The following is a 13650-nucleotide window of genomic DNA, read 5'->3' as shown; positions in this document are numbered from 1 at the left end:
TCAATAGTCAAGACAGTGTGGTACTGGCACAAAAATAGTCATATAGATCAATGGAAGAGAATTTAGAATCTACAAATAAGCCCTCACATTTATAGTCACTTGATTTTTGATAGAAGTGACAAGACCATTTAATGGTAAAAGAATAGTCTTTTCAACAAATTGTGCTGAAACAACTGGATATTCACTTATAAAGGAATGAACTTAAACCCCTAGCTCACACCATATACAAAATTAACTCAAAATTGATTAAAAATCTAAATATAAAAGCTAAAACTATAAAATTCTTAAAGCATAGGCATACATTCTCATGATTTTGGATTAGGCAATGGTTTCTTGGATATGATAACTAAATCATAAGCAATGAAAGAAAAAACAGACAAATCAAACATCATAAAAATTACAAATGTTTTTCACAGATCAGAAAAGATGAGGGAATTTATCATCAGAAAACCCCCACTCCAGGAATTACTAAAGGGGGTTCTCCAATCAGATACAAAGAACAAAAAAAAACAGAGCCACAAGTAAAAGCTCCAAGAAGAACACAATAAAACCAAATTTAAACTGTGAAAACAACAAAAAGAAAGAGGGGGAGAAGATGGAGATTAACAGTAGCAAAGGACGATGGAGTGCAAAAGTACTCACAAATAGTTCGCTACAATGAACAGGGTAGGGACCCTTTTCATTACTCAAAGGTAACCACCACTGAAAAAACCACCACAGAAGCACATGAGATAAAAAAAGATAGCAACAGAGGAAAGATGTATGGAATACAACCAAATAAAAACAAAAGATAGAAAAATGAAAGAGAAGGATCAAACAAGACACAAAACTAACAGAAAGCAAGATATAAAATGGCAATAGGGAACTCACAAGTATCAATAATTACACTAAATGTAAATGGATTAAACTCACCAATAAAAAGGCACAGAGTAGCAGAATTGATTAAAAAAGAAAATCCAACTGTATGCTGCCTACAGGAAACTCATCTAAGTAACAAGGATAGAAACAAATTCAAAGTGAAAGGCTGGAAAACAATACTCCAAGCAAATAACATCCAAAAAAAAGCAGGTGTAGCAATACTCATATCGGATAATGCTGACTACAAGACAGGAAAAGTACTCAGAGACAAAAATGGCCATTTCATAATGGCTAAGGGGACACTGAATCAAGAAGACATAAAAATTCTTAATATATATGCACCAAACCAAGGAGCACCAAAATATATAAGACAGCTACTTATTGATCTTAAAACAAAAACTGACAAAAATACAATCATACTTGGAGACCTCAATACACTGCTGACGGCTCTAGATCGGTCATCCAAACAGAGAATCAACAAAGACATAGTGGCCTGAAACAAAACACTAGAGCACCTGGATATGATAGACATCTACAGGACATTTCATCCCAAAGTGACAGAGTATACATTTTTCTCCAGTGTACATGGATCGTTCTCAGGAATTAACCATATGTTGGGCCACAAAAACAACATCAGCAAATTCAGAAAAATTGAAGTTGTACAAACATATTTTCTGATCATAAAGCCTTGAAACTAGAATTCAACTGCAAAAAAGAGGAAAAAAATCCCACAAAATGTGGAAACTAAACAACATACTTTTAAAAAATGAATGGGTCAAAGAAGAAATAAGTGCAGAGATCAAAAGATATATACAGACTAATGAAAATGACAATACGACATATCAGAATCTATGGGATGCAGCAAAAGCAGTGATAAGAGGGAAGTTCATATCACTTCAGGCATATATGAACAAACAAGAGAGAGCCCAAGTGAACCACTTAACTTCCCACCTTAAAGAACTAGAAAAAGAAGAACAAAGACAACCCAAAACCAGCCGAAGAAAGGAGATAATAAAAATCAGAGCAGAAATAAATGAATTAGAGAACAGAAAAACTATAGAAAAATTAATAGAACAAGGAGCTGGTTCTTTGAAAAGATCAACAAAATTGACAAACCCATGGCAAGACTTACCAAGGAAAAAAGAGAAAGAACTCATATAAACAAAATCCAAAATGAAAGAGGAGAAATCACCATGGACACCGTAGATATACAAAGAATTATTGTAGAATACTATGAAAAACTTTATGCCACTAAATTCAACAACCTAGAAGAAATGGATAAATTCCTAGAATAATACAACCTTCCTAGACTGAGTCAAGAGGAAGCAGAAAGCCTAAACAGACCTATCAGTAGAGAAGAAATAGAAAAAAACATTAAAAACCTCCCCAAAAATAAAAGTCCAGGCCCTGATGGCTATACCAGCGAATTTTATCAAACATTCAAAGAAGACTTGGTTCCTATTCTACTCAAAGTCTTCCAAAAAATTGAAGAAGAAGCAATACTTCCAAACACATTTTATGAGGCCAACATAACCCTCATACCAAAACCAGGCAAGGATGGCACAAAAAAAGAAAACTACAGACCAATATCTCTAATGAATACAGATGCTAAAATACTAAACAAAATACTAGCAAATCGAATACAACAACATATTAAAAAAATAATACATCATGATCAAGTGGGATTCATCCCAGAATCTCAAGGATGGTTCAACATACGTAAAACGGTTAACGTAATACACCATATCAACAAAACAAAGAACAAAAACCACACGATCTTATCAATAGACGCAGAAAAGGCTTTTGATAAAATACAACACAATTTTATGTTTAAGACTCTCAACAAAATGGGTATAGAAGGAAAATATCTCAACATGATAAAGGCCATATATGATAAACCATCAGCTAACATCATATTAAATGGCACAAAACTGAAGGCTTTCCCCCTTAAATCAGGAACAAGACAGGGTTGTCCACTCTCTCCACTCTTATTTAATGTGGTACTAGAGGTTCTAGCCAGAGCAATCAGACAAGACAAAGAAATAAAAGGCATCCATATTGGAAAAGAAGAAGTAAAGGTATCACTTTTTGCAGATGATATGATCCTATACATCGAAAACCCCAAAGAATCCACAAAAAGACTACTAGAAACAATAAGCCAATACAGTAAGGTCGCAGGATACAAAATTAACATACAGAAGTCAATAGCCTTTCTATATGCCAACAATGAAACAATTGAGAACGAACTCAAAAGAATAATCCCCTTCACGATTGCAACAAAAAAAATAAAATACTTAGGAATAAACATAACAAAGAATGTAAAGGACTTATATAATGAAAACTATAAACCATTGTTAAGGGAAATCGAAAAAATATAATGAGATGGAAGAATATACCTTGTTCTTGGCTAGGAAGAATAAATATAATCAAGATGGCTATATTACCCAAAGCAATATACAAATTTAATGCAATTCCCATCAAACTTCCAATGACGTTTTTTAAAGAAATAGAGCAAAAAATCATCAGATTTATATGGAACTATAAAAAACCCCGAATAGCCAAAGCAATCCTAAAGAAAAAGAATGAAGCTGGGGGCATTACAATACCTGACTTCAAACTATATTATAGGGCCACGACAATCAAAACAGCATGGTATTGGCAGAAAAATAGACACTCAGACCAATGGAACAGAATAGAAAGTCCAGAAATAAAACCACATATATATAGTCAAATAATTTTTGATAAAGGGGCCAACAACACACAATGGAGAAAAGAAAGCCTCTTCAATAAATGGTGCTGGGAAAACTGGAAAGCCACATGCAAAAGAATGAAACTGGACTACAGTCTCTCCCCCTGTACAAAAATTAACTCAAAATGGATCAAAGATCTAAACATAAGACCTGAAACAATTAAGTACATAGAAGAAGACATAGGTACTCAACTCATGGACCTGGGTTTTAAAGAGCATTTTATGAATTTGACTCCACAGGCAAGAGAAGTGAAGGCAAAAATTAATGAATGGGACTACATCAGACTAAGAAGTTTTTGCTCAGCAAGAGAAACTGATAACAAAATAAACAGAAAGCCAACTAAATGGGAAATGATATTTTCAAACAACAGCTCAGATAAGGGCCTAATATCCAAAATATACAAAGAACTCATAAAACTCAACAACAAACAAACAAACAATCCAATAAAAAAATGGGAAGAGGATATGAACAGACACTTCTCCCAGGAAGAAATACAAATGGCCAACAGATATATGAAAAGATGCTCATCTTCTTTAGCTATTAGAGAAATGCAAATCAAAACGGCAATGAGATACCACCTCACACCTGTTAGATTAGCTATTATTAACAAGACAGGTAATAGCAAATGTTGGAGAGGCTGTGTAGAAAAAGGAACCCTCATACACTGTTGGTGGGAATGTAAAGTAGTACAACCATTATGGAAGAAAGTATGGTGGTTCCTCAAAAAACTGAAAATAGAACTACCTTATGACCCAGCAATCCCTCTACTGGGTATATACCCCCAAAACTCAGAAACACTGATAAGTAAAGACACATGCAGCCCCATGTTTATTGCAGCATTGTTCACAGTGGCCAGGACATGGAAACAACCAAAAATCCCGTCAATAGATGACTGGATAAAGAAGATGTGGCACATATACACTATGGAATACTACTCAGCCATAAGAAATGATGACATCGGAACATTTACAGCAAAATGGTGGGATCTTGATAACATGATACGAAGCGAAATAAGTAAATCAGAAAAAAACAGGAACTGCATTATTCCATACGTAGGTGGGACATAAAAGTGAAACTAAGAGACATTGATAAGAGTGTGGTGGTTACGGGGGGGAGGGGGGAATGGGAGAGGGAAAGGGGGAGGGGGAGGGGCACAAAGAAAACAAGATAGAAGGTGACAGAGGACAATCTGACTTTGGGTGATGGGTATGCAACATAATTGAACGACAAGATAACCTGGACTTGTTATCTTTGAATATATGTATCCTGATTTATTGATGTCACCCCATTAAAAAAAATAAAATTATTATAAAAAAAATTACAAATGTTTGTCCTTCAATGGACATGATCAAGGAAGTTAAAAAGACAACATGTTGAATGGGAGAAAATATTTGCAAATAATATATCTGATAACAAACTTATTTCTAAAATATATAAATAATGCTTACAACTCAATAATAAAAAGACAAACCAATTAAAAATTGGGCAAAGGATCTGAATAGAAATTTCTCCAAAGCAGATATACAAATAAGTATATAATAAGTACATCAAAAGATGCTCAACATCATTAGCCTTCAGGAAAATACAAATCAAAATCACAATGAAATGCCATTTCAAACCTTCTAGATTGGCTAGAATTAAAAAGACATAAAACGAGTGTTGCTGAGGGCATGAAGAAATTACAACCTTCATACACTATTGCTGGGAATATAAAATGGTACATTTCACTTTGGAAATGTCTCAAATGGTTAAACATAGACTTACCATGTGACTCTACAATTTCAGTCTTAGGTATATACCCAAGAAAAGTGAAAACATATGCCCACATGACAACTTGTAAATGAATGTTTATAACATTATTTATAGTTGTCAAAAGGTAGAAACAATCCAAACTGCTGAATAGACACACTGGAAACGTTATTTGGCGATAAAAAGAAATGAAGTACTGATATATGCTACAATATAAATGAACCTTGATAAGTATAATAAATGAAAGAATCAGATACAAAAGGCCACATATTATATTATTCCATTTATATGAAATGTCCAAAATAGGCAAATTTATAGAGATAGGAAGTAGACAGGTGGTTGTCTAGGCGGGCTAGGCAGTTTAGGAGGAAATGGGGAGTGACTGCTAATGGGTTATAGAGATGCTTTTTGTAAGGATGAAAATGTTCTAAACTTGAAGAACTCTGTGATATATTAAAAACTAAATATATATTATTGAAAAAATATTCTCTAGATGAATAGATATCTATATACATTGAAAATGTTAATATATTTAAAACCATTGTACACTTAAGTGAGTGAACTTTATGGTATATGAATTCAACTTAAATTAAGCTGTAATAAAAGTAGCATATCAAAGATATCAGGTTATTAAATTAATCAAAAAATCAAAATATGTAAAACAACAGACTATTCTCATAATACCTTTAGAAATGTTCAATCCTTTTCTTATTCACTCTTTTTTAATGTTTAATACAATGGCAAAAGTAATTAAATAAAATTAGAATCAAGATTGATGTCAAAATTAAATTCAGAGGTACCCTGCCCAATTGCTGAGATAATTGCTTTTGATGGACCACAGTTAGCTAATCCCTCAAACTTTGTGTAGAGACTGACATTTTGCTACCAGTCTTGGTATTTCAGATTGTGATATGCCAATAGATCAATTTTTAGGGAGCTAGGAGACCTGTGAGTCAAACAAAAAGACATAAATAATTGTTATCTTAGGGCCATAATGAGACTAAAAGAAGGCACATCATAGCAATGACTCAAGGTAGATTATGTCTTCTATTCCCCTAGACCAGTGGTAGTCAACCTGGTCACTACCACCCACTATTGGGCGTTCCAGCTTTCATGGTGGGCGGTAGCAGAGCAACCAAAGTAAAAATAAAAAGATAGATTTAACTATAGTAAGTTGTTTTATAAAGATTTATTCTGCCAAACTTAGTGAAAATCCAACATAAAGTACTTGGTAAGTAATTATTATTATATGCTTTAACTTGCTGTAACTCTGCTTTATAAATTTTATAAAGTAAAGTTACTTTCCTACTTTATAAATCACCATTACTGTGGAACCGGTGGGCGGTTAGAAAATTTTACTACTAACAGAGATACAAAAGTGGGCAGTGGGTATAAAAAGGTTGACTACCCCTGCCCTAGACCCTGTGCTTGCTGCCAATGTTACTCTTTGAATGTAGAGACCTCAATAGGCTTTTTAAGGTCACTAGAATCTATTGTCTTAAACTAGAAATACATATGTGATCCTATCTTGCTACAAAGTCTTCTTTGGATTCCAGGATAGACACAGATATAGATACAGATTAATGGAAGGAAAGTGCAGGGGTGGCCCTGAGCTACTTACATTAGTAATAACAAACAGATAAGCTGCACCAAAGTCTAGTAGACCCAAATTCAGTGAAAAGGCATCATCTTCTGTTTTACAGTGCACTGCAGGGTATCTGCAACAGGAGTTTAGGTTAGAATAAACTCATAGCTTAGAAAAGCACTCCCATTAATCTCATCTCTTTATTGATAGTGAGTTGAGCAGCGAAGCCACCATTTCTCTTAAGGAGAGGAGTCTCAATGACTGGTAGAGGATCACCCCAGGACGCTGAGGGCCCCAGTTTGAAACCTCAAGGTCACTGGCTAGATTGGGCTCATCAGCTTGAATGTGGACTTGCCAGCTTGAGTGCAGATTCACCAACTCGAGTGCGGGATAATGATCCCAAGGTCACTGGCTTGAGCAAGGGGTCACTCACTCAGCTGGAGTCCCAGGTCAAGGCATGTATAAGAAGCAATCAATAAACAACTAAAGTTAAGCAACCATGAGTTGATGCTTCTCATCTCCCTTCTCCCCTCCACCCTTACTGTCTCTAAAAAAAAAAGAGAGAGGGAGAATAGTCTCAAGAAGTAAATTATTTCATGCCAGGTTTTCCTGCCCCTGATCTGAACCCTTCATTGTCAAGTATTTTTTGTTTAAATTTAAACCTGAATAAAGAAGGCACAAATCATCTTCTTTTGTGAACCTTAGGTCCTAAGTCTTCTCATCTAAGTTTTATGAATTTTTCTCAGCATAAAACAGTAAACCTCAAAGGATAAACTTGAAGTAATGATTTGCCAATAGGCAGTACCAAAGGATAGGAGCCCATAATAAACTTTGCAAGCCTCCCAGAATTGGGCCTTATTAACTACACAGTACGACCTTCACAGCTCGTACGGCAATATCTGTATGGATAAAGGTGACACTGAGGGAAGGAGGAAGGGGTTAAAAAAGAGCTGGAGTCAGAGTATACTCATATCTTGATATATCCCCAACTATATGCAGAGAAAGCATTTTATTTTATTTTTTATTTTATTTTATTTTATTTTTTCTGAACTGAGAAGTGGGGAGGCAGAGAGACAGACTCCCACATGTGCCCAACCAGGATCCACCGGGCAAGCCCACTAGGAGGCTATGCTCTGCCCATCTGGGGCATTTCTCCCTTGCAACTGGAGTCATTCTAGTGCCTGAGGTGGAGGCCATGGAGCCATCCTCAGCGCCCAGGCCAACTTTGCTCCAATGGAGCCTTGGCTGCGGGAGGGGAAGAGAGAGAGAGAGAAAAAGGAGAACGGAAAGGGTGAAGAAGCAGATGTGTGCTTCTCCTGTGTGCCCTGACCAGGAATCGAACCTGGGACTTCCGCACCCTGGGCCAATGCTCTACCACTGAACCAACTGGCCAGGGCCAAAAATTGTTGATAAAGTAAAATGCCCAAAGGATAATGAATGTTCTTACTCTCCTATTTGCACAGTTCTGTAAGCAGACTCTCCATAGTCTTCACCAACATTGAGGGAGATATCTGTACCCAGGCTGATGTTGACCTCTTTATGCAAAGTGTTAACAAACCTAAGGGTAGAGACATTATTACAGATCAGACAAACTTTCCCAAACAAGGACACATGATAAAAGGGTAGGGGCCTTTTCTGTTTTATTTACCACTATATCCTAGTGCCTAGAACAGTGCCCGGTACTTAAAGGTACATACATATAAATTGTTAACTGAATGAATGAGTCAAATCAAATGTAAAAAGAAATCAGCAGTCTTAGTTGTCCCCAACTTTTTCCTCTCTGAGGTATTAGCTTTCTATCGTTGTACCCTCGCCTGATCTCTAGCTGGGATGGACACTATTATGATCACCCATGGCAATCTGAGTTTGCTCACTAATCCAGCATAGGTGCAACCAATTTCTTTCCCTCTTATAATGGTGGGATTCACCAACTGATGCTCCATTAAGAAAAATGATTATGTACATATCCCAGTATTCATATAAAACTAATACTTTATATTTTTATAAAGGAAGTCTGATTTGACACACAAACTCAGATGCCCAGCCCATAATAGGTTGAGTTCTCAATGTTTTGGAGTCTGCAGGCATTCCTGGACTGATCTAGAATGATCCTTCTAGTCTTCTGAACCCAAGTCCCTAAATTGTCCCCCTAGTATAGGCTTTTGGTACATTTTGATTTCTATAGCTTTGGCTTTTGTTCCTGGCCTATGAAATAAGAAGGGAGTTCCCTCTAGAATTATTAATGTTGATTCCTGGACTGTAGATAATCCTGCACTGATTTAGGAATTTCCCCTTTCACCTATTCTGGAGGCTCCTAGGCTCTCTGACCCAGGGAATCCTGTCAATTCTTAATAGCAACAACCTAATCTTGATGGCCATAGACATGTGCAACTGTCTATTTCATATCAGATTCTTCCCACAGAAAACAAGTGACTTCTTTGGTGCTCTATCAGTGTAACTGTCCCAGGCTGTCTGATAAGACCTCCAGTCTTATCTGAATTCAAACCCAAGCTTTTGACTCCAAATGTTACCTTTATTACACCATGATGACTCTATTAAGTTTATAATAAAAACCATACTTTACTTTAAAAACAAGAGTTAGAAACAAGAGATATCCAACTACCAACAATGAAGGATTATTTGCCCACTTCTAAATTTCTCTCTGGTCATCAAAAAGAGGAAAGTACTGAGTTATTTTCCTGAGAACAAGGTAAGTGGATAAAATCCAGTAGAGGCATATATTCATCAGAGCACAGGGGACATACAGATACAGGGTCATCTTTGAATACCACTTGGGAAAGCAAGTCTATCTTCTCTGTGTCCTGGAAAATGCCTTCTTACACCCATGCCCCTAACATATTAAGAGAGAGAATCCCTGTACAAGACAAGTAGAATGTTAGGCCTAATCATCTGAAGTCCCACAGATCAGAAGAGACCCAGGATTAAAGAGAACAAAGTGGCCTGGCATCTCCTTCGCATCCAAACCTCACAGCTGTCATCCCATTGGTGGTTATGTTTCCTGCATCCTTCACCTTAAATAGAGAAAAGTAAAAATCAGTTACAGCTGATAAGAGGAAACCAGTAATCAAAAATTTTTATCATTAGGCATATACTTGGTAAGATATTGATAAGCCAGTCATCATACTCTAAGATCACAGTTTGGAACCTCGGCTTCCTCAACTTACCATCATGCTGGAAATACTTTTCCCATATTCTCGAATGACCAGATTGTAGTATTTCTTCTCCTCCACATAATGCTGAGTGTAAACAGAGAAATTGTGATATTTCAGGTGGAAGTGGAAATCCTGGCTTTTTGTCTTCAGGAGGAGTTTGGAATGGTGTGGCATTTTCTGTAAAATGGAAAACATATCACACTCACCCTCTGCCCCATGTTGGACAACATAATTTCATAGCATCCCAGAGCAGATGACTGAATCAGATACTTGTTTTTTTAAGTAAGAAGAGGAGAGATAGACAGATTCCCACATGTGCCCTGACTGGAATCCACCTGGCAACTCCTATCTGGGGCTGATACCTGACTCAACAAAGCTATCCACAGCACCTGGAGCCAATGCTCAGACCACCTGAACTATCCTCAGTGCCCAGGGCCAATGTTCAAACCAATCGAGCCACTGACTGCGAGAGGAGAAGAGTGAGAGAAGAGGGAGAGGGAGGGGAAGAGAAACAGATGGTCATTTCTCATGTGTGCCCTGACCTGGGATCAAACCCAGTACATCCGCACGCTGGGCTGACACTCTATCCAGTGAGCCATCTGGCCAGGGCCTCAATCAGACACTTTTAACATTATTCTTTAAACTAGTAAACTCGTTTTTAGGAATATACCATAGGAGTAATTAGAGGCATGCATAAATATTTATGAGTACAAATACTATAGGTTTATATATAATAATAAAAGAACTTAATACCTATAAAGAAATCTTTAAATAAACTATGCTGTATCCATAGGAACATTATGTGTCTGTTTAAATCATGTTCTCAAAGATTATCTAAGGATATGAGAAAATGCTTATGATTCAATTAATGTTAAGAAAAAAACCAAGGTCAATAAGATAGACTTTGAGCACTTTAAAAATTAGATTGTTTATTCATCTATATGAAAATGCTCACTGTGATTATCTGTAGGCAATGAAGTTATAGGTGGTTTTTGTATCTTTCTACATGCTCCTCAATTTTCTTTCTTTCCATATATATATATATATATATATATTTTTTTTTTTTTTTACAGAGACAGAGAAAGAGCCAGAGAGAGGGACAGACAGGAACAGACAGACAGGAATGAAGAGAGATAAGAAGCAGCAATCACTAGTTTTTCGTTGTGACACCTCAGCTGCCCATCGATTGCCCTCTCACATGTGCCCTGACCATGGGCCTTCAGCAGACCGAGCAACCCCCCGCTCGAGCCAGCAACCCTGGGTCCAAGCTGGTGAGCCCCGCTCAAACTAGACGAGCCCGTGCTCAAGCCAGCGACCTTGGGGTCTCGAACCTGGGCCCTCTGTATCCCAGTCCCATGCTCCATCCACTGCGCCACCGCCCAGTCAGGCACTCAATTTTCAATAATAAGTGTATAATACTTTTATTAAGTAATACTTTCAAATATTTCAGAATATGTACAGAAATACTATGCAAGCCAAACTTTTCCAGAAGATGTGTGATCAGGAGGTAGTTTAAAATAATGATACATAGTCAACCTATTGAGACCTTACAGTGTCCTAGACACTGTACTAAGCACTTTGCGTATAATATTTATCCTTACAAAAGCTTCTGACTTAAAAATTATTGCCATTTTACAGATGATGAAACTTAGAGATGTTTAGAAATAAAACAACTTGTTCAGGGTTTTATAGCTATTGAGTGGCAGAACCAGAAATTGAACCGGGTCAGTTCGATTATTAAATGCATACCCTTACCCACTATGTCATGCTGCTGCTTTGGTGCATAACCAGAACGTGTTTCTAATCCATATCTTACCTGAAAGGATTTGATGGACTCTGTCAACAGAGAATTGTTTTCATCTCCCAGCACTGTCACCTCTACCTCATCATCTGCCAGATTCAAGACTTGTAGGAAAATCTGCTGGGGACCTGGCTGTGGTGGGGCCATTTCCTTAGGACAGAGAACGCATGTCAGAATCACCAACAAAAACCCCTTTGGATACAAAGAGAACACATATCTCAGTTCTATCTCTTACAGCCTAGTCCGTTTGTCAGGATGACATAGTTTTCTCCCTCTGAAGAGCATTTGGCTTGGAAAACTCTGAAGGCATTTGTAGGGGGAAACATCAGCTCAATGCAGCAAGCACAGAAAGCAGGTAACAAACTTCATGCTTTTAGACTCAGCTGTGGCCTCATTCATCTTTCCCCAATAGTGGCTACTCAAAAAGTATATTTATGAATATCTGTTATTATATAAGCTTGAGTTTCCAAAGAGATGGCTCGATACCTTGGATATTAGTGTTTGGAAATTCCTTGACAATATATTCTGAATTATTCAGATGGGAGATGAGCCTCATTTTGCATTGCTGCTCTACTGCTGTATCTACTCATTTATCACAAATATTTATTATGTACAGTTCTTTCTTTAAAACAGGTACTGTGCTAGGTCTCAGGGAATCAGAAGAGTGAAAAAGATAGATAAAGTCCTGCACTCGTGAAGCGTAAGATCTATTAGACTTACATTAATTTTTATCTCTACAACTGCCACCACTGCAAATGCCAGGCATGCTAGGATCATACCAACGGCCATTTTCCTAAGCGATCTGCAAAGGAGAAGGGAAAACAATTATATCTAAACTTTAGACCAGGCATCCCCAAACTACGGCCTGCAGGCCACATGCAGCCCCTGAGGCCATTTATTCGGCCCCCCACCGCACTTCCGGAAGGGCCACGTCTTTCATTGGTGGTCAGTGAGAGGAGCACTGTATGTGGCGGCCTTCCAACGGTCTGAGGGACAGTGAACTGGCCCTCTGTGTAAAACGTTTGGAGACCCCTGCTTTAGACTTTAAAGGATAAAATCCAGTCCTCCTAGGCCTACCATCTAAAGACCTCTCCTGATTTGACTCCAATTTCTTCTCAAAGATTTCCTAGAACATCCCTTCACACATCCTTTTTTCTCCCTTTCTTGGTTCTTTGTAATGTATCATATTTCCCACATCTACCTTTGTTTATGATCATTTTTCTATCCATCATGTCATAATAACAAGAATAATAGTAATGCAGCCAGATTAATTGTACATTTACCAAATGCCAAGAGGCATTTACAAAATGCAGGTACTATACACTATTACCTCACTTTTCTCTTCTTCAGAAGTTTTTCTTGACCCTGCCAGCAGACTCCTCTACACTTCCCTGGTACTCGGCTCCCTGATTAGGGCATTTAACATATTTCACTTGGTGTGATAATAATTCATGTGCATGGTCCACTCCCTTGGTAAACAGTAAACTCCTTGAAGGAAAGATTTATGCTTTTACATCTGCATGGCACTTGGTGCTGAACCCACTAATATTTGCTCAATGAAGCAGTAAATGACAAAAGGTCATTTGAATATGGTAAAGGGGTCATTAAAAGTACATTGCTATTAAATCAGAAATTAGAAGAGGCTTGAAACTGTCCTTTGTCAAAAATTACAAAGAATAACACTTCTATGGGGAAAAAGCAGTAAATACGGACAATTCTATCCCCACTTTTACC

The 13650-nt window shown here is 37.3% G+C and overlaps 1 protein-coding gene and 1 non-coding gene across 5 annotated transcripts in view; both read right to left on the bottom strand.

The window, feature by feature from the left end:
* The window catches only part of SLC15A2 (solute carrier family 15 member 2), a 58118-nt gene that overhangs the window by 12769 nt on the left and 31699 nt on the right, over positions 1-13650 (bottom strand). For 3 of the 4 annotated variants that reach the window (XM_066347278.1, XM_066347277.1, XM_066347280.1), the window contains 6 exons: positions 12637-12718; positions 11932-12066; positions 10128-10292; positions 9928-9974; positions 8390-8500; positions 6979-7075 (listed from right to left, as the gene is read on the bottom strand). In XM_066347278.1, the coding sequence (XP_066203375.1) occupies positions 6979-7075; positions 8390-8500; positions 9928-9974; positions 10128-10292; positions 11932-12066; positions 12637-12718 (637 nt within the window). The remainder of the gene's footprint in view (positions 1-6978; positions 7076-8389; positions 8501-9927; positions 9975-10127; positions 10293-11931; positions 12067-12636; positions 12719-13650) is intronic. The other variant, XM_066347279.1, reaches the window with a different exon arrangement.
* Positions 8264-8339, bottom strand: TRNAP-AGG (transfer RNA proline (anticodon AGG)). The gene has a single exon. It is a non-coding gene; the product is annotated as a tRNA-Pro (tRNA).

Source organism: Saccopteryx leptura, chromosome 8 (assembly GCF_036850995.1).
Source record: "Saccopteryx leptura isolate mSacLep1 chromosome 8, mSacLep1_pri_phased_curated, whole genome shotgun sequence".
NCBI lineage: Eukaryota > Metazoa > Chordata > Mammalia > Chiroptera > Emballonuridae > Saccopteryx > Saccopteryx leptura.
Note: the sequence above shows the minus strand (reverse complement) of the source record. Positions and strands in the feature narration are given on the sequence as shown.